General features: G+C 48.7%; 1 protein-coding gene and 1 long non-coding RNA gene across 17 annotated transcripts in view; one reads left to right on the forward strand and one right to left on the reverse strand.

The window, feature by feature from the left end:
* LOC127594019 (TBC1 domain family member 22A-like) overlaps positions 1–27,907 on the forward strand; it is a 130,995-nt gene that overhangs the window by 90,753 nt on the left and 12,335 nt on the right. For 3 of the 16 annotated variants that reach the window (XM_052055860.1, XM_052055870.1, XM_052055866.1), the window contains 3 exons: positions 8,144–8,258; positions 17,386–17,492; positions 25,833–25,908. The exons of 3 other annotated variants lie outside the window; for them this stretch is intronic. In XM_052055860.1, the coding sequence (XP_051911820.1) occupies positions 8,144–8,258; positions 17,386–17,492; positions 25,833–25,908 (298 nt within the window). Of the gene's footprint in view, positions 1–4,749; positions 4,879–5,758; positions 5,822–6,137; positions 6,204–8,143; positions 8,259–17,385; positions 17,493–25,832; positions 25,909–27,907 lie in introns of all 16 variants that reach the window. 10 more of the 16 variants (XM_052055859.1, XM_052055871.1, XM_052055853.1 and 7 more) reach the window with 9 other exon arrangements.
* Positions 1–27,907, reverse strand: part of LOC127594023 (uncharacterized) — an 80,071-nt gene that overhangs the window by 39,762 nt on the left and 12,402 nt on the right. The window lies entirely within an intron of this gene.

Consider the following 27,907-nt stretch of genomic DNA (forward strand, 5'->3'; position numbering starts at 1 on the left):
CAAAACAAAAGTGCACACGCAGCCGCTCGCGCTAATAAACTAGCAGCAATAATAATAAACGCGTAACAGATGATCACCGCGCACGCACATAAAGTTGCTGTCATCATCTTTCTCCTGACCCCGCTCCCTGTTTTGATTTATGAATATTTTTTTTTTCCCGAAAAACTTGAATAGGGAAAATTAATTGCGAGGAACCAATAATTTATTCATGAGACACCGCGTGTTTACTCATTAAGCCATTGTTGTGCCGTACGGCTCCGAGTCTGCCGAGTGATGACGGGTTTTTTTTTTTTGAGAGCCGTGACTCTCCCATTAATTACCTCACAATAGCTAATGTGCCGCAGAAAAGATGCCATTAAAGGTGCGAGACGTGTGGCTGTTTTGTGCGGCGTTAGCTGGTGTGACGCATCCTTATTTGCCGCCGTATTAAATCGACGCCACTGGAGACTGCGTCGGATGCCGCGGTTCGGCTACGGAACGCATGTTTGGCACACAACGCACCACAGCATACAGAATTCTGACCGCCCTTTTCTTCTGCAAGTTCGCCGGCCCTCTTAGTCCGAAGCCTTATCTTTGCAATTTGCGTGAGGGAAAGATAGTCTTGAGCGTGTCGTTTGTTTATATATGACTCCACATGCAAGCGGCATACACTGCGGCTAAAGTTCCATCATCGTGAAACATTGAGCGTGCAATGGGTTGATTGACAGTCACTTGGAACAAGTGCCTTGGGCGATGAACCTCGTGCCGTTTTGCCGCGTCTTGCGATAACGGCGTTGTTGTGGTCAAGTGACAGGTTGTGCTTTCGGTTTAGAGCACAAAAAAAATTCATAATTCATAATTCATTTTCCGAACCGCCACCTTTGTGCTTCGATGCATCTCTCCAGTAAAGCGAGATTGGATAAAAGTCGATTAATTTTAAAGAACAATAAATTAAATTTAACTTGTTTAAAATTCATTGTTAAATTAATTGTTTAATTTAATTAAACAATTAATTAATTAATTAACCAATTTTTAATCGCGATTAATTAATTAAACAATTAATTAATTAATCGCGATTAAAAGGGTGGTTTGATTCGATACAATATGGCTCATTCCAAATTTTCTCACCGTATCTTTTAAAGCGGATCGATTCGGTTTGATTCGATGCGTGAAATCAAAGATTCAAAACGTAAATTCTTGTTTGCCCATCCTGACTACAGTGACTAATGCCTTTTTTTTGCGGGGGTGGGGGAACGATTTGGCCTATTTGAGGGTTTATTTGACTTTGCGGTGTTTATGTTTACTCTTCTAAAAAACTCTTCTATCCGAAGCTTCTGGCCCACCCGGTGAGGATTTCAACGCAATCCTCGATCTCGCCGTCTGAATTATCGCCGGGTTCAATCCAAACCTGGGATTAAAGCTCGCCGTCCAAAAGCACTCATCTCTTCCGGAAATGTCATAACACTTGACTGCCTCTTCTGTCCCGTCTGCGTCACCCGTCGGATGGCAAGATAGATCAGAGGGATCAGGCTCGAAATCTATTCCCAGTCCACGCACACGTGCCATAAACTTGGCGCCGACACCTAATAAAACTTCACTCCGCTGATGTCCCCGGTGCCCTTCTGCGGCTCACCGGCATGCACCACCGTCTTATTTAGATTTTTTTTTTTGTACCTGACAAAGATGGGGAAACAAATCCCCCCCCCCCACCCCCTCCCCTCTCCCGCTTGCCTTCAGAGCCGGGCAATCCCGCCATTTACAGCCGCATCATAGCAAGAGATATACACAGCCGCACTGGCGTTATCATTCAGCGCGGGAAATGAAAAAGTAGCGGACGGGAAATATTGCCAAGTGTATTGTTGCGCCACCTCATTTCACTAACGCAAGCGAGGGGGGCTGCACAGGTTGCCCCCCCCAGGCTGCCGAAACGCGTAGCGTCGAACTTCCCATTATTTCGGAAACAACGCCATCTCATTTCATTTGTTTAAAGAGCACTTGGCGTCCGAAGCCCGAAGTCAAAGGCAAATGGGATTTAATGACTTTTCTGCTTTTTTGAAAGAATGGCGGCCCGTGGCAATATGTACATTTGCTAATGGAGTGTGGCCGCCGAATGTGACGCGTGGCGAGAGGCAAGAAAACTAACCAGCTGTGGAAACTGTGATAAGACGACGCGGGCTTTATGTGATATGTATCGTAAAGCGGCGGGACTGATTTTCAGAGATAATGACGGTTGTTCATTGACAGTCATCGGAAAGCGCTCTCCCAAATAAAACCCATTCGAATTCAGTTTGATCAATTAAGTCGGGTATTAAAAACCCCGGGCGGCCCAGTAGTCCAGTGGTTAGCACGTCGGCTTCACAGTGCAGAGGTTCCAGGTTCGATTCCAGCTCCGGCCTCCCTGTGTGGAGTTTGCATGTTCTCCCCGGGCCTGCGCGGGTTTTCTCCGGGTGCTGCGGTTTCCTCCCACATTCCAAAAATATGCATGGCAGGCTGATTGAACACTCTAAATTGTCCCTAGGTGTGAGTGTGGCGTGGATGGTTGTTCGTCTCTGTGTGCCCTGCGATTGGCTGGCAACCGATTCAGGGTGTCCCCCGCCTACTGCCTGGAGACAGCTGGGATAGGCTCCAGCACCCCCGCGACCCTAGTGAGGATCAAGCGGCTCGGAAGATGAATGAATGAATGAATAAAAACCCCACTTGGCTTCCATAGAGTTGTCGATTCCGGACTCTGAACGGCAAGCAGCCTTAAATCGGTGCCGTCTAGGAGTTAAAATTGTCATAAGTGGATCGTTTTATCAGATTGGCTCTACTCCATCAATGACATCATCGCCAATGACGTATTCCCGCACGTGGCCAAAGAACAACCCCGTTGTGAATCTTAAAAAGGCGAAGGGAGAAAAAAAAAAAAAAGCCCAGCGGTAAATGTCATCAAAATATGGTTACATTAGAGGTGCAGAGAGCATTTAATAGGAAAATGATTGCAGGCGTGTTGCGCAAGTTCCGTTTTTAAGCCAATGGGGGAGGAGGGGGGAGGTAAACGGGACATATTCATTTGTTTTTTTTTTATTTCTGAGTTGGCCTCGCACAATGTCACGTACTGTAATTGGATATTGGATCCATACTGTTTCATCATTTAAGGGGAAGGAAATGGAAGGAATGCTGTCGACATTCAAGCGAGGCAAGGAAAGCGAAACATGGTTTGAATAACATAATGAGGTCCTTTTTCGCAATCTCGCTCAAGAAAACGAGTTTTAAAATAACAGATGGCCATAATCTTGCTTTTTTTTTCTTTCTTGCTCCCCTTGTTGTGATTGTTTATTGCGATTTTTTGCGTTATTAACCTACTGACGAGTTAATATTACTCCTTGTTTTTGTTTGCTTGGTTTGTGTTAAAAAATAGAGATAAAAACAAAAAAAAGCCCAAATCAAGTTGATATATGTGGATATTTGGGGCCTGCAGTCAAGAGACGAGAACAAATCCGCAGAAAGTTTTTGCTTAACTTTTACCCCGTCCCCTAGCGGGACCATTTGTTTTCATTCCTTAAGTCAAAAATAATTTAGATGGCGCAAAGGCTGAGTTAAAAAAGAAGCTGCTTCACTCAAAAGTCCCCGAATGGATTCCCCAACATTTATTTACTCTGCTTTTCAAGTGGAAGATCCATTAGCAAGATGGAAGGTTGAATGAAGCAGTAGAGAATGAGCAGAATGAAGACATGAGCTTGCTTTCTTTTTTTTTTTTTTTTTTGCCGGCAGATACCTTTGAGGCGCAAGTCGGGCGCCGCACATTTACACTTCACTCGAACTAGCAGACCACAAATAAATTCAAATGTAGTCACTCAAATTAAATCGTCATCGCGTTTCTCGGAGAAATGCACTTTGCCGTGTGAAATATTTGATGATTTGAAAAGCGGCAAGTTCATCCCAAAACGGAACTTTTCAACTTCTCAGCGCGTGTTTGGCCGCGTGCGGACGGACGCTCGGTGCCACCTTGTTTTTTTTTTTTTTCTTCATTTTTTTTTAATCTCATTTTATTTTTGCAGGTTATTAATTGTAGAATAAAAACAAAAAAATGGTGTGTTCCAAGCGCATGTCTCACAACAACAATTCAAAGCAGACTTAGCCGGTCTGAAATGGCGCATGATGACATAATTAGCGGGGTGGAGACGTCCTCCCATTCATCAGAGTGCTTAAGAGAGTGATAGATAATCTTAACGGTCATTTTGGAGGCAGTAATTGGCTTAAAACGTACTGGTATTAAACGGAGATGGTCTTTATATTGTGCCCGTCTAATGTGTCTGATTTAGTTGTCACCACTCCCAGCGTGCCTCGTCGTTTCTTCGTGTGGACGCGGAACACTCCGAAACATTCATTCATTCATTCATCTTCCGAGCCGCTTGATCCTCACCAGGGTCGCGGGGGGGGTGCTGGAGCCGATTCCAGCTGTCTTCGGGCAGTAGGCGGGGGACACCCTGAATCGGTTGCCAGCCAATCGCAGGGCACACATAGACGAACAACCATCCACGCTCACACTCACACCTAGGGACAATTTAGAGTGTTCAATCAGCCTGCCATGCATATTTTTGGAATGTGGGAGGAAACCGGAGCACCCGGAGAAAACCCACGCAGGCCCGGGGAGAACATGCAAACTCCACACAGGGAGCCGGAGCTGGAATCGAACCCGGTACCTCTGCACTGTGAAGCCCACGTGCTAACCACTGGACTACCGGGCCGCCACTCTGAAACATCTCTAATATTTTCGACTTTTCTCAGGGTTACCTGCCAGCCAATGCCGAGAGGAGAGAGAACGTCCTGCAGAGGAAGCGACAGGAGTATTTTGGCTTCATCCAGCAGTACTACGACTCCCGCAATGACGAGCACCATCAGGACACGTACAGACAGGTACGCATAAAAGCCCCGCCCCCCCCGTGCTCAAACATTGCGACACACAAAAGATTTCCAATTCCGAGGGGCAGGATCAGCGAAAGCAGCGATTTGACCAAAAGTGCTTTGGCGTCACTCTCAGCGAGGCGATGCGATCCAACTCCGGCACTTATCGGGCCGAAAAACAAGCTCTTTGGCTCGGGGAAACGACTCCTTTCTCTTTGTTGATTTCCGACTGATAACAAACATCAGACCCGGCCGGACCGCCCATCGCTAAAACCTGGTCGCATTTCATCCAATTTCACACAAAATCTCTTTTTTGCCAGCTTGTTTTGACGATAACTCGGAATTGTGTCTTGAAGCATCTTTTTTTGTTTTTGCCAAATTTCTCGAGCACTGATTTGCGCCCCCACCCCCCACCCCCACCCCCCGTGAATGAGTGCAACTTTCTGGCAATTAATTTGACAGCACATGGCGGAAGGTTGATTAGATTTACTCATTCTTATACTGCACAGACATCACCCGTTTGTTTTGCGGTGAATTTGTGTTCATGTGCTCGTCCCTCAGCCAGTTGGAATCTGTGCAATTGTTTGTGTTTGTCAATGTAATCCCCCCCCCCTTTTTTTTTTTTTTTTTTTTTTGTGTCACTTTGACGCACAGACTTTGTGTGTATACTGATGCTCTTAACCATGCACTGCTTTATTCCAAAGATCCTGCTGCCATGTGCCTTGACGGATGTTGAATCACGCAAGCTTTTTAATCCCCCCCCCGCCCTCCGTCCCTTATATCAACAACATTTCTAGTTGGAATAACTTGCCTGACCAGCCGAGAAAGACGAAGAGGAGCGTTTATGCGTGCGTGCGTGCTGTTATGTCTAAAATGTTCTCTTCCATGTCAGATCCAAATAGACATTCCTAGGATGAGTCCCGAGTCTTTGGTGCTACAGCCAAAGGTGACAGAGGTAAGGGTGACCAGGACCCTCCTGACTCAGTTGTCTGTGACAAGCAACCCCCCCCCCCCCCCCAAAAAAAAATATAAATCAGGCGCAATCTGGACTGTCCCAGCGAGCTTGGCTCCATCCGCTGACCTGCATCCGTTTTTTCTGTCCGCCTGCCGTGTCGCTCGTCCGCTTGGTGCACTCCGAAATGAGCGCGCCTTCAATCGAGGACGCCGCGCCAAACTAACTCGTCGCCACGTCCGCCGTCTGATCTGTGCTAACTTGCCCGTTGCTTCAGTTTTGTCTTTTTTGTTTTTCTCCTTTTTTTCTCTCTCTGCAGATTCACATTGACATACCGAGAACTAATCCTCTTATTCCTCTCTTTCAACAAGCTTCTGTCCAAGAGGTGAGATCAGCCCCTTTCCTACTTCTTTTCCCCCCTTGCGCAAACGTCGTTCTTTACCCTAGCCCGGAAAATGTTGAAAATGTGCCGTCGTCAATGTATTCAATATTCGTCGGAACAGGACGGGAAAGCAAAATAATACGACGGCAAACTGCGCGAAGCGGCGAGCGCCGCAAGACACCCGGAGTACCGCGCGGTGGAAAAGGGGCCTAATAAACCTCTTTGCCAGGCTGCAACAAGTTTATCAAAGGCCTTAAATTAAACTTTAACTATTCAGAGTAAAATATCAACCACGTTGCCGCACTTCTAATAATCTAATAAGTTATGCCATATTTATGATTTAGATGCCGTTCACATGTTTTTTTTTTTTTTTCAAATTGCGTCCTCTGCCACGCTGTCCCATTTGAATTCGATGAATTGTTCAAATGTGGCCTCGGAGATGCTGGAATAAAACTCAGGGCAAGGAGAGAAAACTCTGGTTTAAACAACAGCGAGCAACATTAGTTTCCATTTGAAGTTGCTTGTTATGTGCCTTTTACATCCAAAGGTTGGCTTATTCGCCCGTAATGCATCTTGCGTGGGCAGCGGCTGATGCTTTTTCACTTGAAACTCTTCTGTGTGTAGGAGCCGACGTGAAATATGCATGTCAGCTTTTGAGGCGGCATGAAAAGAAAAGTGCCATTACCCGCGCGCCCCCCCCCCAACCCCTCCCTTTGCTGGCACCGGCGCCTCTCGGTTTGATGGATGGGGCTTTGATAAAGGTGTGGAGGCAGGAAAAGGGGATAGACCAGAAAAGAGCGACATCTTACAATCACCCCTGACTGCTTTAACGGTGATTGGACTTATTTCAATAAAGCAACAACAAAAATAAAAGTCACGTCATGATGTCGCCCCCCCCCCACCTAACACGATGAGATATGAGGTTATTTAGAAAGTGACAGCAACATGACATACTCTCCTATGTAGGGCTGGGGGGGGGGGGGAAATATGCTTGATGGGTATGATGCGGGAAAGGGGCCAGTAGATGTATGTGTACCTCGGTGGAAATCCATTTGCGCGCGAGGAAAACAAAGCCGGCATCCAGCCGCCACTAATTCACCTGAACTGACAGCGAATGCGGCACCACTCAAATGGGCAACGTGAGCCAAAATACATAAAAAATAAACAGCAATGTCCGCGGCTGGCTACAACAACAGAAATAGCCGCGTTGGAAAAAAAAATGTATCAATCTAAAAATCTGGTTTAGTTGCTCGGGTTTTTTTTTTTTTTTTTTTTTGCTTTCCCCCCCTCACTGCTCGCATTGGTCGATTGTTGTTGCTATTAAATCACAACAGTTTTTTTTTCAGCCAGACTCCCAGCGCAAGGCTTCCACTTCCTGTTTCTTTTTGCAAGCTTGGCACGCCTCATGTTACTCTTACTGCACTCAAGTGCCCCCCCCCCCCCCGCATGCCTCACAAATTTACACTGACTGGTAGTCCAGTGGTTAGCACGTGGGCTTCACAGTGCAGAGGTACCGGGTTCGATTCCAGCTCCGGCCTCCCTGTGTGGAGTTTGCATGTTCTCCCCGGGCCTGCGCGGGTTTTCTCCGGGTGCTCCGGTTTCCTCCCACATTCCAAAAGATATGCATGGCAGGCTGATTGAACGCTCTAAATTGTCCCTAGGTGTGAGTGTGAGCGCGGATGGTTGTTCGTCTCTGTGTGCCCTGCGATTGGTTGGCAACCGATTCGGGGTGTCCTCCGCCTACTGCCCGGAGACAGCTGGGATAGGCTCCAGCACCCCCCGCGACCCTAGTGAGGATCAAGCGGTACGGAAGATGAATGAATGAATGAATAAATGGTGTTCTCCCTTTTTTTTTTTTTGGATTTGTTTTTGTTCCCCCCCACCCCACCCCTCCCACTGCATGCAATGAACGGCCAATTGTTGACGCCGTATCTCTTGTTTAGATATTTGAACGGATCCTTTTCATCTGGGCCATCCGCCACCCGGCTAGCGGCTACGTGCAAGGCATCAACGACCTGGTGACGCCCTTCTTCGTGGTCTACGTCTTTGAATACATCGGTGAGTGCCTTTAAAAAAAATTTTTTTTTTTTTTTTTTTGCTACTGGCGGCTACCCCTGTGCACAGTTCGTAGGAGCACCTTTCGCCTTTCCTAGCTGGAAGGACTCAGGGTTCATTTGCTGCTTCATCACCGCGCGTCACAGGGAATGAACGCTGGTGTTCTCCCATCCGTCTTTCTTTGAACGGCTTCAGGGCCACCTCAGAACTCTTTCTCGGTCTATATGAAAGTTAAAAAAAAATCTCCTGCGGAAATAGTTCTTCTACGATTGGCTTCTCAAAGCAGTCGAGAGATTGAAATATATATTTTAGTATCCACTCGAAAGCGTGTTGAATCCCCTCAAAGTGCTAATCGGCTTCAATTTGTTTTCTCGGGACGTTTTCGGCGTTTCTATCCATTCGAAATAGAAATTGGAATCCTCTGAGGAGGAACCTCGCATGCAACAACCACTGTCACAGACACATTAGGGCCCCCCCACGTTAAGTGCTGGCTTGCACGCAAGACGTTGGAGAATTTGGAGTCTATTTTAATCCGCTCCTTTCCATTTTTTTTTGGGGGGGGGGGGTGTAACTTTTAGTTTGGGTTATTGTAGCACTTAGCACTGCGGTATAGAGCCAAACAGCTGCAGTACGACTTTGAAGTTGAGAAGTCCATAAAAGCCTTGCCGGCCAAAGTCGCGACACCCCGACATATTTTCATCAACATTTTCATCCCGATTGCAAAAATGAAATGGCATCGTCAAGCATATTTGGTATCGGCGTGTACTCAGTAGTAAGTGGTTGCGCTCGGTCTGCTCGAAAAGTTGCATGGCGCGCATCCTTAATCGAGAATATTTGTACATGTCAGTGATGCCGACTTCTTGCTCCACACTTTCATCATGAAGTCCTTTCTTCTTTGCGCTTTCCTTCGACTCTTTCAATCTCCACCTTGCTCCGTTTGTTCTGCCAGCCTCTGTGGGCGTGAACCAAGACCGCGGCTTCAAAGCGTCAAGCTGCGTCTCTGTTCCCTGCGTGCGTGCGTGCGTGCGCCGATTGAGCCGCGAACAACACGCGCGACTTAACAAATCTTTCTGTCGTGTCGGCAAAGTCGACTCGTTGCCCGCTCTTGATGTTGCCGTCAAGGGACGCGTATCTCCAAAGCTGACGTTAGGTGGGCCTAATGTTGTTTCTTGTAGTTTTAACACCCCCCTGAATATTTTTCCTCTGCTTTTAAACAGTCTCCTCCAAAAGTATTGGAATGGCAAAGTCTTTTTTTTTTTTTTTGTCTTCAATGTTTGTTGTATAGGGCGGCCCGGTAGCCCAGTGGTTAGCACGTTAGCTTCACAGTGCAGAGGTACCGGGTTCGATTCCAGCTCCGGCCTCTCTGTGTGGAGTTTGCATGTTCTCCCTGGGCCTGCGTGGGTTTTCTCTGGGTAGTGCGGCTTCCTCCCACATTCCGAAAGCATGCAAACTTGCAACAATGAGGCACTCTAAAGCAGCCACCCCTACCTAAAGCCCCTGTACCGGGTTCAATTCCAGCTCCGGCCTCCCTGTGTGGAGTTTGCATGTTCTCCCCGGGCCTGCGTGGGTTTTCTCCGGGTGCTCCGGTTTCCTCCCACATTCCAAAAAAAACATGCGTTCATGAATTCATGAATGAATGAATGTTTGTTGTATACTGAAACTATTCAAAGAGGGAATTGATTTGGAAAGGGAGCAACTCGCAATGACAGGGGAGGAAATAGGAGCGAATCGGGGCGGCGTCTCCGGGAATGACAGCGAGATGAGCGACGGTGCAGGAAAAACAAGATCTTTGAGAAAATGAGTGAGTGCCAAAGTGGCCCGCATGCTGTCAGGTGGCGGGCGCTCCGTCGTCGCTATCAGCCCGGAGACGAGTGGCCCGCTGTCTCCCGTCACCGTTCCGCACTTTGAAGCAACACTTGTCACAGGCGAGTGGCGAGCGATCACCGTTTGTTTCCTTCGCTCCGTGACCAACCTACTATTCGGAGGAGTGCGTCGTGTGAAATCTGACAATCTTTGGAAATCTGTTCAGAAACAAGAGCAGCTGAAGTGGCTGGAACTGGTCCGCGGAGGAGAAACTGACGGTTAATGCGTCTTCGCTCTGAACACTTTTAAACCGTAAAGCCTCCGCCGATCCCCCGCTACGCTCCAAAACCCTTTCATCTCTGCTAAATCAAGTGGGATGAGCTCGTTCTTTCCAAAACTGGCCCCTGTTCCCAATTTGTTCTGCATGACAACTGGTTCGTGCCCGGGGGGCAAAATTATGCATGACGTGTTTTTAGTTTGCCCCCCCCCCTTTTTTTTGGTGGGTCAGCCTGAAATCACGTTACAGACCTTGCCTAGTTTGTCAAAGTTGTCAAAGTCAGAGGGGCCAAACGATTGGCCAATGAGCATGTAGTCGTCTGCTGAGTTGCTGTGATGTCATTAACGGGGGGGGGGGGGGCGAATGTATCGCACGCGTCACCCCCTTTTCCCCTCTTTTTTTATACATATCGCATATCTTATACATACGTGTCTTTTGGATCGTCGCCCGTCTTCCGTAATCCAACCTCCAGAGCGACGTGGTCACTCATTGCTCGATTTAACCCGCCCGAGCGACGGCGAGTTAACCAGCTGGGAAGCCGCTGGGTCAACGCTTTCAAGGCCGCTCGCTCGGTTGACGTCCGTTGAAAGCCTGCCGTCTTGCAAATATAATTAGCAGTCACTCTGCCGCGCCGTGAAACACTGGCGGGGGTGGACGAGAGGCAATCGAGAAAATCCTCGCTTCATTTTAACCGACGGGGCTCTCCTTTTGTCGTACTTACGACCGAGGCTAAAGTCTTGTCTGCGCAAAATTTCGCAGCTTCGTTTACGCTGTACATGAACGTGGCAGCTTTATATTGCCGTTGCATTTTGTGCCCTTGTTGTTTCCACACATTATTTCATCTCTTCTGAGCTTCTGCCCCCCCCCCCCCCCCCCCCCCCCCCCGACATGGAGCTTTAGCTGCAGCAGTGTTTACTGCTGTGTCATGCATTTAGTTTCACTGTAGCTTGACAACTGAAAAATTCAGCAGGGCTCTGACATGTCTGGTGCAAGGCCCGATTGATTAATGGGGAGCGGGGGGGTGGGGGGTGTTGATCAAAAATTAAAAGTCCACATTATGTATCTCGAATCACCTCACTGAATCGGAACTTATTTTGATGAAAGCGCTAAAACGGAGCTGTCGACTTGGATGATTGTACGTTAATTTCATAGCCACCAGATTTTTGTAATAGCCTTCTCCAAAGAAGCTATATTGAATGTGAATGAGCTCATTTTTTTTGGGGGGGGGGGGGAGGCTGCGACATGTTTCTCCCATGCGGTCTTCCTTCCTAAACGTCCTTTCCCCCATCGCCTTGTTTGGTTGCCGTTGTGCTTCTCCCTTATCCACTCTTACTTACTCGGATTCCTCCATCTTTAATGATTCGGTGAGATTATTGACTCAGTGAAAGCGTTGTCTTCTCCCAGACAGCCCCCCCTTCCCCCCTCCCCCATTTGTATTACTCTCACAACCTGAGCTCCGTCTCTTTCTGGAGTTAAGTAATAGGACTGGGACCGACCGAAATTGAATCAGCCGCACAGTTTTGACCCTCGAGTCTCTGTCTCCCCCCCCCCATCCGTCGCCGCCGCGTCCGTCTTTTCATATCGCTTTATGCTGTTGGCGTTGTTGATGGTCGTCCCGTCTCGTCCAATTTGCGGCCTCCCTTTGGTGATCGGTTGAGATTGCGTCGAGGCCTGGTTTCAAATGGCGAGTGGCTTGGCCACGGGTTCCGTGAACCTGCTCCTTTCGCTCATTCCTTGGGATTAAAAAAGCGACATGGCTCAGAAATTCCGTGTAGAAATAGTTCTGTCAAAGAATGATTTATCGGCTGTGAATAATCATAAGGCGGTATTGAATATTTTTAGATTAAGTTAATTACTTGACTATAAAAAGCCTTAAATTGAAACGCGCCGAGTAGCTTCAGATCTCTTCACGTCCCTCTCGTCGTCTCAACCCCCCCCCCCCCCCCATTTGATTGGGACGCAAAAAAAATATGTTTTTATCTTTTGGATGCCTCGCGCTTGACCTGATGCAATTGGATGCAAGCGACGCAATCGTGGCGGTTGAGTGCCTTGCGTCATCAATTGTCACGCATCTGGGCGTGAAGGCATTTCACGGCGGATCACTTGCATAAATGGTGGTGATGGTGCAACCCCCCCCACACCCCCCCCAAAAAAAAAAACACACAACAGCAGCAGGCCGTCAGACACATTAAGTCCAACTGTGCTGAGGCATTTCATCGCCCTTCAGCTTTCACTTTTGGTATCCTCCGACGTGTCTGTGTACCGCTGTTCCCCCTAATGTGTTTTTATTCCCAACTAAACCCGCAGATTACACACGGTTAATGACTTAATGGACTTCACGAGCCGGGATCTCAAGAAACTCTGGTGTCAGCTCCCAAATGTGTCCGTCGTATTATGCAGGCTGATCGACGCCGCTTAAGCCGGAAGCGAACATCAAAAACAGATGAACCGACTGTATTTTTGTCCGAACCAGAAAACCACCTCGGATGATCTCAATCTGATTGACTAGCCCCCCCCCCCCTGCCTTTCCCGCCTCTCGACATTACTATGGCGACGGGATTTCGATGACATGCGGGAATAAATTGCAATTGTATACGTTGCGCCTTGCGGCCAATACGGCAGCCTATTTGAAGGAGATAGTTGCGCCGCTCAATTAACATGATGTGGTAGCCCTGCTCGACATTAAACACTCTGAGCGTCTCCTCCCGAGAAACAAGTCTCAGCCCCCCCCCCCCCGGGGGTAAGTGGGTCATTATGTGACTTGCGCGTAGACAGATACGGTATTAATATCTGTATTCCATTTCATGTCAAGGGCTTACATTAGCTTGCCAAGAGCTCTCGCGCCTGCCGTTTGGTTGCGTGGCCGTGAGGCACCACCGAGCAGAAAATGGAAGATGGGGAGATTTTTTTTTTTTTGGCCGCATGAGGTTTTCTTTATTACTCCGTAAGGGTTGAAACTCGGAATCTGGTGTCGATAAGCTTGTCACCCAAGAAGTACCAAACGATAGCGTTGGGCTGACCTTACACGCGGACCTGCCCGACCTTTGCTAATGGCCGTCAAGTCGTCTGAGCCAACGTGGGCTGCTGACAATGCTCTCCGCTTTTGGAGGCAAACCCGAGTTGAGAGGAGAAGCGTGCAGGAAGGTTACGTCCATGTCAAACATGCGCAAGGAAATAATCCAGAATTGCTGTTGAACGGTCTGCGGCTGGATGGATGTAAGGCTTGAGGAGCCGACGATGAGAAGAAAGGAGCGTTAGCGCGGAGCGCCGATGCGGATTTGGAGCTGGGAGTCGCAGCTTGGAGTTTGAAGCGGATTACGTGGGACAGGAATCTCTTTTCGTCAATGAATGCTACAGCTTCGTGTTTGCTTTCAAAACTTAGCTTGTAGCAGACGTGTGCACATTTTCACCTCTGATCCACTGGTGAAAGGACACTTTGATCATCCTCTCTTTCATCCATAACTGCTTCAGACAACAAAGTGTATGCAGAAAATTGGTGAAGATCCCACGACTGTCTGTGTCCTATGTGTTGTGTTGTTATTTTTGTTATTTTGACTTCAAAATGGCGCCGCGAGAGTGGCTGCCTTTCCAGCAGCTCCTATATTTTGTTGTTCTACTTCTTCCTTTCATAACTTTGCTGCTGTGAATTGGGAATTTCTCCATTGCGAGACTAATAAAGGGTTTCTTATCTTATCTTAAAAAAAAGATGGAAGATGGAATCTAGGGAACTCTTGGCAACCAATGAGTTCATTGTTTCGCCCTTCAGGATACGTTGTGAAACGTTGTGTGTCATGAATTGAATTGGCCAGTTTGCATTTCCAGTGTCTGGCTTAGCGAAAAGGTCAATTGGCAAGTTTTGTGGGGTGGGGGGGACGAGATGCTTCTCTGCGCATAAAATTTAATCGCCTTATTTCTCTCGAGAGTAGAGATTATCCTCTCAAGTTTTGGATGACTTTAGAAACACACCTCATCTTGCTACCTTGCGCCCCCCCCCTGCCCCCCCATCAACCTCCGTTTCTTCACATTAATGTCAGCCTAATCTCGAAGCAACCACCCGCTGTGATTCCGTGCGCCGCGTCGACGAGTCAACGTATCGGTGCCAAGATGACTCGCCTCCTCATGATGCGACGCCTTGACTGCCACCTCTGGGATGAAGAAAAAAAAAACGCTCGACTCTCATTAGCGTTGGTGCGATGGCACTAATTGTACGGCGGCTGCTTCGGCGCGAGGTGCGGAGGGGGCTCGGATGTTTTCACGAGCAGCCTACGTGCGTCTCATCCGCAAGTGTGAGGCCCTCCGGCTTTTTGCACTTTGAAGGTGGCAGGGAGATTGTAACGCGTTTAGGTTTTTTTTTTTTGCCTTAATAGAAAGTCAGTCAATTAATTGGACTCATCCTGAGCCGCCGCCGCCGCCGCCGCTACTGGAAATCATATGTGGCGACTGCGCCCGCTGGCTTTAATCTTATGGATGGTGAAATTGTGTTTAAACAATGGCGACACTCTCCGATGGCTTGCAAACGTGGCTTCGCTGGCGATTAATTTGAACCAGCAGAACGTCGTCAAGCGGGATGTTTTATTTATTTTATTTTTTTATTATATTTTTTTTACAGGCACATTTACTTTATGGTTACATCAGGCTAAATTAGGTCTTTTATCATCTTGCATCACATTACCTTGTGGCCCCGTAGTCGTCGAGGGCAGATGGCGGCGCCGGCGCTCGCTCTCCCGAGGTGTGGCCCCGTGGTCTGCGTGCCAGGCTGTGCCAAGTGCTCACAGCTGGCCGCGACCAAGCAGTTGGTCCTGCTGGACATGTTGCCCCCCCCCCCCCCCCCCTCGCCCCCGCTCCCCCCCACAACGCCAGGACAAACAGGAAACAAGCCCTCGGGGCTTGGCAGGAAACTGGATCGGTGGCCAGGGGGAAGCGAGCGAGTCGAAGAGGAGGCTAGCCACTTGGAGAGATGGGATAATTTCAAAGAGGTGGGTGGGAAATTCATGATGTAATGCCGAGATTACTGTAAGTGAATGGCTTTGGAGTGTTCTACTGGTGTAAATCAGGTCAACCATATTTCTATTTTGCGACATGGTTTTCCCATCCTTTGGTTTCTTTGAAAATAATAATAATTGTGACCATCCATCCATCCATCCATCCATCCATCATCTACCGCTTATCCGGGGGCCGGGTCGCGGGGGCAACAGCTTTAGCAGGGAAGCCCAGACTTCCCGCTCCCTAGCTACTTCTTCCAGCTCTCCCCGGGGGATCCCGAGTCGTTCCCAGGCAAGCTGGGTGACATAGTCTCTCCAGCGTGTCCCGGGTCTTCCTCGGGGTCTCCTCCCGGTGGGACATGACCGGAACACCTCACCGGGGAGGCGCTCAGGAGGCATCCGAATCAGATGCCCAAGCCACCTCATCTGGCCAGTGGCCAATTGTGACCACTGATTTTTATTTTTTGGGCGGTACAAACGCTTCGATTTGTACCTCAAACGATTTGTAAAGCATTCCTACAGAGACCGAGATCACGTTCCAGACACGGCGAGTTGTCAGCTGTTCTGTTGCGAAAAGGCACAGCTGCATTGTCCAATGGGAGAGGATGGAACTGAAAGTCCGAAGAGGTCTTGTGGTTTTTGGGCCAAGGAAAAAAACCATCGACATCATAGTATAGTCGAAACTGACAGCCCAGCCACCGCGTTGTCATGCCAAATGTGTCGCTTGTTAGACGTTGGAACTGCCAGCAGTGCTCCCACTTTGCCGGTGGATCAAGTGCACCGTGACAAGTTAGCTATTTTGTGCGGAATCCTCAAACACCGCGGCAACAAAGCTTCCTTTGAGGACCCTCAAACGTGCGGGGCTGCTTGTGAAGTGCGCTCGGCCGTGAATTTAACTAATGACATCGGGGTCAACCGTTTGTTTCAGCATTTGGCCACTCAGCTTGATGTTCCACCAGCGGTCACAGGGGGCACTGTTGCATCAAAGTCTCCTCGCCGGCAGAGTTCGTGGCTTCGGTGTCTCCTCTCTTTCCTCTCATGAGGTCTTACCGTCGTGATAAGCTTGGCCCAAATTCCAGGGCGACCGCTGGACTTGGTGGTAGACATTCCTTTTCTAATCTGTTCCCATCAAGGTTGGTTTTTGGAGCAGAGCCGCCCACAGCAAAGCGTCGAGACTTTTTGGGATATTTGGCGGTCCTCTGAAAAAGGCTACAGATTGCATTATTACGTTGCCTGTATCAATACATCAAAAGGCTCGCTAAGCATTTTAAGGACCGGAATAGCGAGTCAGCCGCAAGAAAGTTCTATCCACCCGCACGCACTTTACATCGAGTGGAATTGTTAGCGGCTTTGTAGCTGTGGCCTCCTTCCAGCTCCCTGTCTGTCATGCTGTCAGACTGAGCATGCCCATTACAAACCTAACTACATTCCACCCGGGTTGCCAAGGATACACAGCAGAGCTGCCAGACCCCCGCCCCACCACCACCCCCACCCCCCTCCTGACATATGCGTTGTACAATTCTCTCGGTCTGGCCCCTCCAAAAATTACAAAACATTTCTCCAAAAGACGCCAACAACTACCTAAACACGTTCCCTTCTACCAATCGCCGTCTGGCCGCTGCGTCGCGTTGCGGTCCGCTCTGGATCACGCTTAATCATTCTTGTCTCATCTGCTTTCCACTGGCTTGTCAGCGGCTTGTCAGAAATCTGTCAAAAGCCCCACGCTGTCCGTCACACACGACTGCCGTTAATGACATGTGATGCCACCCACTGTTGTAGTCGCCCACTCTAAGAGGGGCTGCCAAGGGACTCACTACGCTTGAATATTTCCTTCCTCCTGTGCATTTGTTTTTTTTCTGGCTTCTACTTCTACTCCCCGTTGACGCCACCCCCCGCCCCTTTTTTTTTTTTTTTTGCAAGGCCCTCTGAGTGGTGGTCTTATTGTGTGGCACACCGTGCTGACCAAGTAAATCTGAATTGCTCTGTACTTCCTGCTAACCCCCCCCCCCCTCTCCCTCCCTCCCTCCATCCTCCTCATTTCCAACTCACCCTCCTTTCTCTGTTCCAGAGGAAGAAGTGGAAAACTTTGACGTGTCCAGTCTCCAGGAAGAGGCTCTGAGGAACATTGAGGCTGACAGCTTCTGGTGCATGAGCAAACTGCTGGACGGCATCCAGGTAAGCGTACTGTCATTGTGCGTTGAAAAGATAAAAGGGGGAAACTCTCTTTGCGCACTTTCGTACTTTCACACCAATTTACTGTACATGCTGAATATCTCCAAGTGTCTCCACCTACGTTCTGCCCGAGGGGAAGATCTTCCTATGTGGGCAATTCATACTTTGGTAGTAGGCGGAAGCTGCCAGGCTCTTCTTTCTTACTGGCACTCCTTTCTCATGTCCCTGGAAGGTATTTGATTTAGTGCTCATCCTACAATGCGGCTGTAAACTTGTACAGTTTCACATCTCCCGACAGCCAATTGGTGAATTTCCAAGTATTGTGCCGCAGGTTAGTTCGATGAATTATTGATTGAATGATTGATTGACTACGCGCAATTAAATGCTCTTCCACTAGATGGCAGAAGCGACAATGAATTCATTCATTCATCTTCCGAGCCGCTTGATCCTCACTAGGGTCGCGGGGGGTACTGGAGCCTATCCCAGCTGTCTTCGGGCAGTAGGCGGGGGACACCCTGAATCAGTTTCCTAGGGACAATTAAGAGCGTCCAATCAGCCTGCCATGCATGTTTTTGGAATGTGGGAGGAAACCGGAGCACCCGGAGAAAACCCACGCAAGCCCGGGGAGAACATGCGAACTCCACACAGGGAGGCCGGAGCTGGAATCGGACCCGGTACCTCTGCACTGTGAAGCCGACGTGCTAACCACTGGACTACCGGGCCGCCCCACAATGAATTCAGTTCACGTTAAAGAATGCCGAGTTGTTTTCCCGAAACCGCTCGTGATTTTGGAGCAGATCGTTTTTCGCAAGGATGATGAATTATTTTAACGCAGCAGATTGGGTTGAAAATCAAATTGGATGAAGACGGTCGCCATTTTGGACAGTTTCTGTCCAGAATCTAATGCAACATGCGCCGAAAATGTCGGTGGCGGCTGGATGTCTCCGTTTGACAGGTGTTGGTGTTAAAATCCCGGTCAGGACGACTTGTAACATCCATCTGGATCCCAATTTAGGACCCATTACAGCATATGCCAGAGCTAAGCTTGGATAAAAAATGGCTGCGTTGTGTCACCGAGTGCATCAGGTGTAAAAAAAAAAAAAAAAAACGGTGTCAAACATATAATGCGAGTGACTCGTTCTGGCCCCGAAAGAGGAAAGTGGTCGCTTTAAATACTCTTTAATGATCCAAATGATCCAATTTGCTGGGTGAAATCCTCTGTCCCTTTTGGATCCAGTTTAGTTTCATCCAATTTGGGCTAGCAGCAGTTTTTGATATTTTTGGTGGCGTCCATGAGATTTCTTTTAAGTATCCGTAAAATGTTAGGGAAACAAATCGGATACCCTCAGAGTCTTCCGATAGTTGCAATTTAACATTCCCTGTCCAAATGACAACGTGTGATATCTATCTGTAGTCTTTTCATCAAAGGTGATTGTGCGCGTGTGCGAGCGTTAATTCATTCCAGTCAATTTGTCGGCGATTCATTTTCGGAAATTAATAGTCACTGTGCCCGCGTTGTTCCTGAGGGAAGCAAAGCGGAGAGCAAGCTGAAGTTAGTTGCGAGCCGGGGAAGTAAAGAGAGAAGAATGGAGCCCGTGGCCGCGTGCAGAGGCTTTTTCGTCTCAGTGCTTGTGTTTATTTGTAACCTTGGCTCCAAACTAATTACGTACGATGCATCGGGGAAGCTGTGTTGCCACCCCCCCCTGCTCCCCCCTCGCCACCTCCACCTCCTTTCTCTGCATCGTCCACCTTCCCTAATGCTTTTTAAACAATCCGGCGGAGGCTGAGTGCTTCAGCAGCGTAATTAGTCGGCGATCCTTTCTCTGACCTCGTCTCCCAGCCACTCGCATTCTCTATTAAACTTCGCAGTGTCCTGAAGGTGGGCGTCTCAGGGGGGGGGGGCAGAGGAAAAGGGAGTCTTGTCTGTGTAATTACATTTATTCATCGGCTTTAAAGGGCCTCGTACATCGGCGGGAACTTGTCACGCGGTTTTATTTGAAGCTAATTGCATCTGCGTGCTCATAAAAAGATGCCTTCAAAAATGCTGATGAATATTTGGAGAAATTTTGCACCCCCCCCTCCCCCTCTCCCCATCTCATCCATAAAACTGCACTTTTTTGCATAATTTCAATATGAAAAAAATACCCAATTTTTGGCAAGGCATAGTGACTGGGCCATGCTGCAAATGGCATCGGCATCACTGCTCGATTTGTTTTATAATTTCCGATCTTAACAATTTAAGTCGTTAATGTGCCATAAACACTGATCCCAAGCGATGAACCCGACCCCCAGAAAAAATGCACCGAACGTGCGAGGACATTGGCTGCGCGACAGGAAAAGCACAAAAATATGCCGAGAACCTTGAATCACTTTCAGAAGCGCGAACATCTGAATTTGTGAATAGTCAAGCACAATTAGGCAAGATTTCACCGTTATTTTCCACCCTTCACGTGAACTCATATTTCGTTTCCGTTTTAAATCTATTCAGCTTTTGATCCATTTCGACTCGGAACCGCCCGGTTTGATTGTTCTATTTTTTGGTCGTTAAAAGCACGTCTGCGCCGAATGGCAGATTGAGTGGCAGACGTGTGCGTCCTGCACTCGTCTGTCTCGCCCGACACGGAAGGCATAGTTAAACAGACAAACACCGCCGCGAGAGCGCGATCCCCGGGCCTTATCAACAAGATAAGCGCGTCGAACTGCCGCTCAGCCCATTTCCACATCAAACTGGCAGCTGACGGTAGCAACCGTGAGTTCCCGCAAACATGTTTGAACTGCCTAATCCTCTCCACTCGCGTTCAAATAGTCTGGTCTTTACGGTAAAGTCGTCTAATCCAATAAGATGACTGTACCTCTTGCCGAGCGGACCCTTGGAAGAATCAAAGAATTACAATTAATTAGAGGATAAAACATTTGCAAAATGTGAACGGGTCTTATCCAGATTAGTCGATGTGCCCATTTGATCGAGCTATTTTAAGTCCACCCGGGTCTTCACTTTTCGTCTTTCCAGCAGCTAATTAATCTTCGACTGTGCTAAATTGGGCAGCACTTGCAGACAACTTATCTAATTTAACGTATTACAATGGTTCCACATCTCCAATCAATTAAACCGCCGCCGCCGTCGTATCCGTCCGTCGATATGCCGTTCATATCCATATTTCAAGGGTAATTTGCAAATTGGAATCCGTCGTGAACACGCCCCGGCGATGCGGCGTGAAATTCACGGACTCACTTCCGTTTCTCGCGGAGGGGAAACCAAATCATTCATTCATTCATTCATCTTCCGTACCGCTTGATCCTCACTAGGGTCGCGGCGGGTGCTGGAGCCCATCCCAGCCGTCTCCGGGCAGTAGGCGGGGGACACCCTGAATCGGTTGCCAGCCAATCGCAGGGCACACAGAGACGAACAACCATTCGCACTCACACTCACACCTAGGGACAATTTCGAGTGATCAATCAGCCTGCCACGCATGTTTTTGGAATGTGGGAGGAAACCGGAGCACCCGGAGAAAACCCACGCAGGCCCGGGGAGAACATGCAAACTCCACACAGGGAGGCCGGAGCTGGAATCGAACCCGGTACCTCTGCACTGTGAAGCCGACGTGCTAACCACTGGATACCGGGCCACCGAAAAAACCAAATCAAAAAAGTCCATTTCGCGGTCAACACGCCCCAGAGGGTGCTTAAAAGGGTAAAATCAGGGTAAAACCAGCCGATGAACATCTGTTTTTTTTAAACGTTTTTTTTTTTTAATGCTAATTCTTTTTTTGGGAGCTGTGGCTTTTAAATGTATTATTCAGCCCAAGATTTTTGGGGGACGGTCACACTGGGATTTGAACATGTTACTGGCAGTATAGACTAATAAAGGGCACAGCATGGAAATTGCCGCCTACCACGCTTTACTGTCGATATCAGACCATAATTTTCCGTACGACTCTCCGTGAAAAAAAAATGATGAAATGAAACGGCGTCACTGATTGACCCGACAAACATGTACCGTACGATGTACAACGATGAGAGACTCGTCAGTTCCCTTTCCTGCTGCTCCTTGTCTGAGCCGCATCCAAGCCCTCATTTGGAGCGCCGGCAAAGCCATGTGTGCCCGCATCATTGTCAAGGCAACCATCTGTTTCCGTGGTACCGACTAGAGGCGGGGTCTCTGTTGATTCAGAGCGGCGGCCCCGTCGTCTTAATGTCAAGCAGAAGGTAGTAAGACCCGAAGGATGGTCTTTGTTCTCCGGTCCTGTGACGCCCATTCGCACGCACGGCCGGTTTGCGATGTCGGAGTCCTGGGCTTACTTGCGTTGTGGAAATATTATTTGTCAAAAGTTATCAATTGCTGAAGGAGCTTGACAATCCATCCATCCATCCATCTTCTACCGCTCGGGTCGCGGGGGCAACAGCTTTAGCAGGGAAGCCCAGACTTCCCTCTCCCTAGCTACTTCTTCCAGCTCTCCCCGGGGGATCCCGAGTCGTTCCCAGGCCAGCTGGGTGACATAGTCTCTCCAGCGTGTCCTGGGTCTTCCTCGGGGTCTCCTCCCGGTGGGACATGCCCGGAACACCTCACCGGGGAGGCGTTCAGGAGGCATCCGAATCAGATGCCCAAGCCACCTCATCTGGCTCCTCTCGATGTGGAGGAGAAGCGGCTCGACTTGGAGCCCCTCCCGGATGACCGAGCTTCTCACCTTATCTCTAAGGGAGAGCCCGGACACCCTGCGGAGAAAACTCATTTCGGCCGCTTGTAACCGGGATCTTGTTCTTTCGGTCACGACCCATAGCTCGTGACCATAGGTGAGGGTTGGGACGTAGATCGACCGGTAAATTGAGAGCTTCGCCCTTTGGCTCAGCTCCTTCTTCACCACGACAGACCGATACAACGTCCGCAGAGCTTGACAATGCAAGTCCATAATTGGTCCTCAAAAAATATACAAAATACAGAATGTGGCATTTATCAAAAACGATAAGCGCGAAGAAAACGATGCCCAGCCTTGAGTCACCCGTCAGATGTGAACCAGCCACTCCAGATCTACAAAATTTTCTTTTCACCAATTGCTCGCTGAAATCCTTCAATCCCTCCTGGATATTGTCTCCACTCTCGTCGTTTATCGCAACCTGTTTTCTATAATCTTCTTGTCCGTCACCCACGACGACGAGCAGATAACTGGCACTGTCCTGCGCTTTTCGGCACGGCGCAGCGGCATCCATTATCGTAAAGCCTTTATCTTTGCCTGTCATCTGTCTCTCTCCCGCTCACCAACACAAGCGCCGACGTCCGCCCGCTCGCCGCATTGTTGTGCCGCCACTGTCCAACTCGGCGATAGACATCGGGCGCCACCGACGGAAGGCAATCTGAGTCCATTGTGGAGCCATTGTCGTCTCTAATAGAATGGACGTTAGAGGTGAAGAGGAGCTATTGATTCGGCCGAGAGCGAGTGGAGAGGCTTTCGACACCTGGCAGAGCTTGTGCACTGGGTCCTTTCGGTTGGGGGAATGGGCAGTTGCATTGACGTGACAGGCCAAGATTGGGAAATTGGTGTCTCTGCTGCGCCTTATGTGATCACAGGTGCATCGAGTAGAACAGGACAGAAGAGAGGCGAGAGTAAAACAAAAGACACGCGAGGGTAATGCGAAGAGACGGAGGAGATCGGGTTAAAAAGAAATGAAAATCCTCTCCCGATGTATCTCAATCGGCATTCCGTAGTTTTCTATGACGTCAATGCAGACGATGATTGAACATAAATTTGCTAAATATTTTACTGTAACAACTTTGCAACAGGGCGGCCCGGTAGTCCAGTGGTTAGCACGTCGGCTTCACAGTGCAGAGGTACCGGGTTCGTTTCCAGCTCCGGCCTCCCTGTGTGGAGTTTGCATGTTCTCCCCGGTTCTGTGTGGGTTTTCTCCGGGTGCTCTGGTTTCCCCCCACATTCCAAAAATATGCATGGCAGGCTGATTGAACACTCTAAATTGTCCCTAGGTGTGACTGTGAGTACGAATGGTTGTTCGTCTCTGTGTGCCCTGCGATTGGCTGGCAACCGATTCAGGGTGTCCCCCGCCTACTGCCCGGAGACAGCTGGGATAGGCTCCAGCACCCCCCGCGACCCTAGTGAGGATCAAGCGGTTAGGAAGATGAATGAATGAATGAACTTTGCAACAAGCGGCGGCTAACATAACAGCTAGGTTATTTTATATCGTTTTAAAAGAAGCTGAAAAATACCATGGTAAAAAGTCTTTGCAAGAGTTGAAACGGCCTCGCTGTATGTACCGGTTGGAGGCAATAAAACATGGACTCGCGCTGTGCAACCGGATTGAAGGCGATGGGGGGGGGCGGTAGCATTTGGGAGCATAATGGTTGTACTTTCGAGCACTGAGGTAGATGGCAATAAAGAGAGACGTGCAAATATGATTTGGCTTTGTGAATTGGTCTGAGATACCTGATTGAATTGCGTTAAGAAGAGGGTGCAACTGTGCCATCGAGAGCTACTGTCCCAAAAACCGAAATGAAGGATTAAGAAATGCGATGCGGGGACCGAAAGCCGGAAAACAAGAAGCAGGTGAAATTAAGAGAAAGGGGGAAGTTGATTAAAGCCAGCAGCCTTAATAATGCAAATGTAATTACGCTCAACGTTTGCTCCGCACCTCGCCAAATTAACACGGGTGGAGAAGAGGGAGGGGACTTTGAAAACGGAGCTGAATTACGAAAGGCAAATGTAATTCAGATAAATAGATGGAGGTGGCTTCATGAATTAGTAGGTTAAGTAAATAGCTGTTGGGAATTTATGCTCTTATTCTGGGAGAAAAAAAAAAGCGCTCATCCAAATCATTTCCTAACTTGTTATGGTGACACTCGGCGCCTTTGCTTGCCTCTTTGAGTCCCTGACATGAGTTGTCAGAGCGGTGACAGTAGCTACAGGATTTATCAGCCCAGCATTTCGTAATTTTCCTTATGATACGTAAAGACAGAACGCGGCTTTAATTGCAGGTGTTCAACGACAGATACCTGCGGAACTCCACAGGCTGTCAGTTTATTAACACCAAAACGTAATGGGTAGTTTATGCTCTCTTCACTTCATGCGATCAATTTGGAACCTGAAGACTCATTCAGCTGCCCGGTGACAGTAGCTACAGGATTTATCGGCCCAGCATTTCGTAATTTTCCTTTTGATACGTCAAGACAGAATGCGGCTTTAATTGCAGGTGTTCTAAGACAGACACCTGCGGAACTCCACAGGCTGTCAGTTTTATTAACACCAAAACGTAATGGGTAGTTTATGCTCTCTTCACTTCATGCGATCAATTTAGAACCTGAAGACTCATTCAGCTGCCCGATGAGCAGGGAAGAGCGAATTCCAATAGCGAGAGAAAACCCGAAAAGGGCCTAAAGTGGAAAGGCTCGACCAAGCCAACCGCCGTTAGGCCCAGAGGGGATGCGCACACACATGCGCACACACCCCCCCTTCGTTTTGCTGATCCTGAAGGACAACTCGAGCTGTTTATTCCTAAATCACCCCTCCCTCCCTTCTTCCCTCCTTCTCATTTTCTCTTTCCATCACTCTCCGCTTGTTGGATGGTTTGCCACATCAGCTGTTCTCCGGCCATACTGAAATGACCCCTCAAGGAAACGCGATCCTCCTCGTGTGTGTGTGTGCGTGAGTTCGGAGTCGCCCACAGAATGCTTACAGGCCCTTCTCATGTGCACCTTTTTCAAGTTTGACGAAGCGGCCTGGTCCACCCTTGTGATCATTGTGTCATTATTCCGGTCTGAAGTGCACCGTGGGTTTGTTAGCGTTTTTAACACACGTGCGTAATTGACTGTTTTGCAAACTGACACATTTCCATTCCGTCTAATATTCCTTTTTTTTTTTGCCATGCCACCCGCGAGACAATCAGCTCTCTGCTTTGTCTTCAAGACCACACACTGATTTTAATAGACTGCTCGAGTGGCGCGTGTGATGCACAAAAGCGAGTCCTGGCAAGCACTTCAAACCTGTAATGGCTGCCGCTCTTTTCCCGTGACAAATGAACCGTCAGATGAGGGGGGGGGGTGTGGAGATGGTGAAATTTCTGACCATTTTCTATCAGGGGATCTTCAATTGGCTGCCGACCGCCAGAGGAACAATTTTTGCAATGTTTTCCAGGAAATTACTGGGAAACATGACAAGTAGGCCTATAATGGCATTTCCGTTTGATTGAATCAGGCCCGGTGTTGGCTGAATCTCTTTTTATTACCGCCGCCAATGAGGTTCCGCTTTTCACCTGCATCTGTTGCACGGGCCCAATGGTATTGCCTTGAGATGCATTGTGTGTTCTGTGTGTTCTGAATCAACCCCCCCTCCCCACCCCCAGGACAACTACACGTTTGCGCAACCGGGCATCCAGAGGAAAGTCAAAGCCCTGGAGGAGCTGGTCAGCAGAATTGATGGTGAGTCTCATTCTTTTTGTAATCTCTCCTGGTTCTCCTCCGTGGAAATGAGGTAATCCATACGTTGCCGTGGTTTGCATTTGGACCGCGAGTGTGGGTTTAAAAAAAAAAAAAAAAAAGAAACAAAGACAAAATGGGCGACATTGCCCTTGGCGACACTTGATAAGCTTCAGCGCACAGAACCGGCAAAAAGGCTCGAAAAATATGACTCGGCATGTTCCGCTTGGTCTTGCTCCATAAGTGCCCCGTCATCACGGCCGGGGGCACGGACATTTTCTACCTGGCTGGTTTGACATTACCACTCCTAATGAGATCTCTGATAGCCTTGGATCGCTTTTCGCTCGGCTGTCGACAGGGCGTGCGCTTTTCGGGGCGTCTCGATGGCTTCTCGGCTTTTTCAAATTGATTGAGCCGCACGTATCGCATGACACCGCGGATCGTCAAGCCGCTCACGCAGGAACGTTCGACCTTGAAAATGCTGAACAATTAAAGGCGACGTAGTAGAATGCAATTCACGGCTCTCGTTTGTTCAGAAGTACGCGGTAAGAAAAACCTTGAGCCCAAATAATCGCCAGTTGGACTGAATTGTCAACGCGTTGCTGATTTTTCCGTTCCCTCCTCCTTCCCTCCGTTTCAATAACTTGTAATAAAGCCAAAATGCACATTAAAGGCACGCCACCATTCCCTGTACCCGCATGCCCATGCAGTTAAAGACCTTATAAAAAAAAAAAAAAAAACAAAGTACAAACAATTTCTTCGTTTTACAGCTTAACTGGGGATCAACATTCAAGTTTAGTAGCTGTTGAAACCACAGGGTGGAGATCATTAGCTTTTAAAACCACGCCAATTTAGCACCATTCTTGAGAAGACTGCGACTCGTAAAAAAAAAAAAAAAAAAAAAAATACTGTCGTTAATTCCATCGGCCTATGGAGCGCAAACATTTTATATGAAATCGTTTGTCGACGCAGCAAAAGATGATTGATCACTGAAGAAGTCACGGTGTTTATTTGCTCGCGCTGATTGCCCTCGATTTAAAAAAAAAAAAAAAAAAAAGACAGGATTTTTTTTTTCTTTCACTGCCCGCCCCTCATAATTATTCCACTTGTAACGACTCGCGCAAACTCCTGTTTGCCTTGTTCGACGCCATCGCAGGCACCGTAGCTCCTCCAAAGACAAGCTTACTCTGCCGGCATGCGTAAAACGCCTCTCTGATCTCTTTATCTCTCTCCCTTATCTTCTGTTCTGTGTATTTGTCGCGAGCAAGTGCATTAGCACGAGTTCATTAACATGCAAATTGCCCAAAGGTGAATTTAGTTATGCAAATGCTAGGCGCACTGACAGCGTGTGCCGTGTGCGCCCGCATTGTGCTAAACGCCTGCTAGTTGGGTAGAGATAGTATTATGGAAGATAAAAGAGCCACAACGCACAAAAACAAAATAAAAAAGCAAAAATGTAGACTATTTTGTTTCAAGTTGCGTGCGTCAACTTTTGAAAGTGCAAGCAAGTTGCGCTGCCGTTGCGATTATGCAGCGCGCCAAGGAGAGTCACGCCGAAACGTCCGCATCAGCACAACGCCGGGAAATTTTCGCTCGTCACCGTACGACCTCCGACCGTCCCGCGTTGGCCCGCGCCTCGGCCTCCGTCCTCAACTTGAGCCCCGCGCTAGGAAAAGGAGACAGGACTCATCAGTCAATCGGCGGCCGTGAGCGATGTCATCCTCCACCTTGCTCGGCCCGGCGTGCCGAGCGCCGTGCCAGCTGGACCGCCGCCCAGAATTAAAAAGCCACACGTTTTAGCGCGCCTATGTGTGTGTGCTAATTTTAGCTATTGCGCTAATGACAAACGACAATCTAACTACCTGCAGTCCCGCGTCGTGTTTACTCAAGTCCCGAATACCAGACCCCTGTTCATTGACGTCATTTTGGCGGCCGTCCGAGCTCCGTCACCGTTTCCTCTTAATAGCGGCGGCCATATTGTGTGCTCTCGCCGTGACGCGTC

This window comes from Hippocampus zosterae, chromosome 21, assembly GCF_025434085.1.
Source record: "Hippocampus zosterae strain Florida chromosome 21, ASM2543408v3, whole genome shotgun sequence".
Taxonomy (NCBI): domain Eukaryota; kingdom Metazoa; phylum Chordata; class Actinopteri; order Syngnathiformes; family Syngnathidae; genus Hippocampus; species Hippocampus zosterae.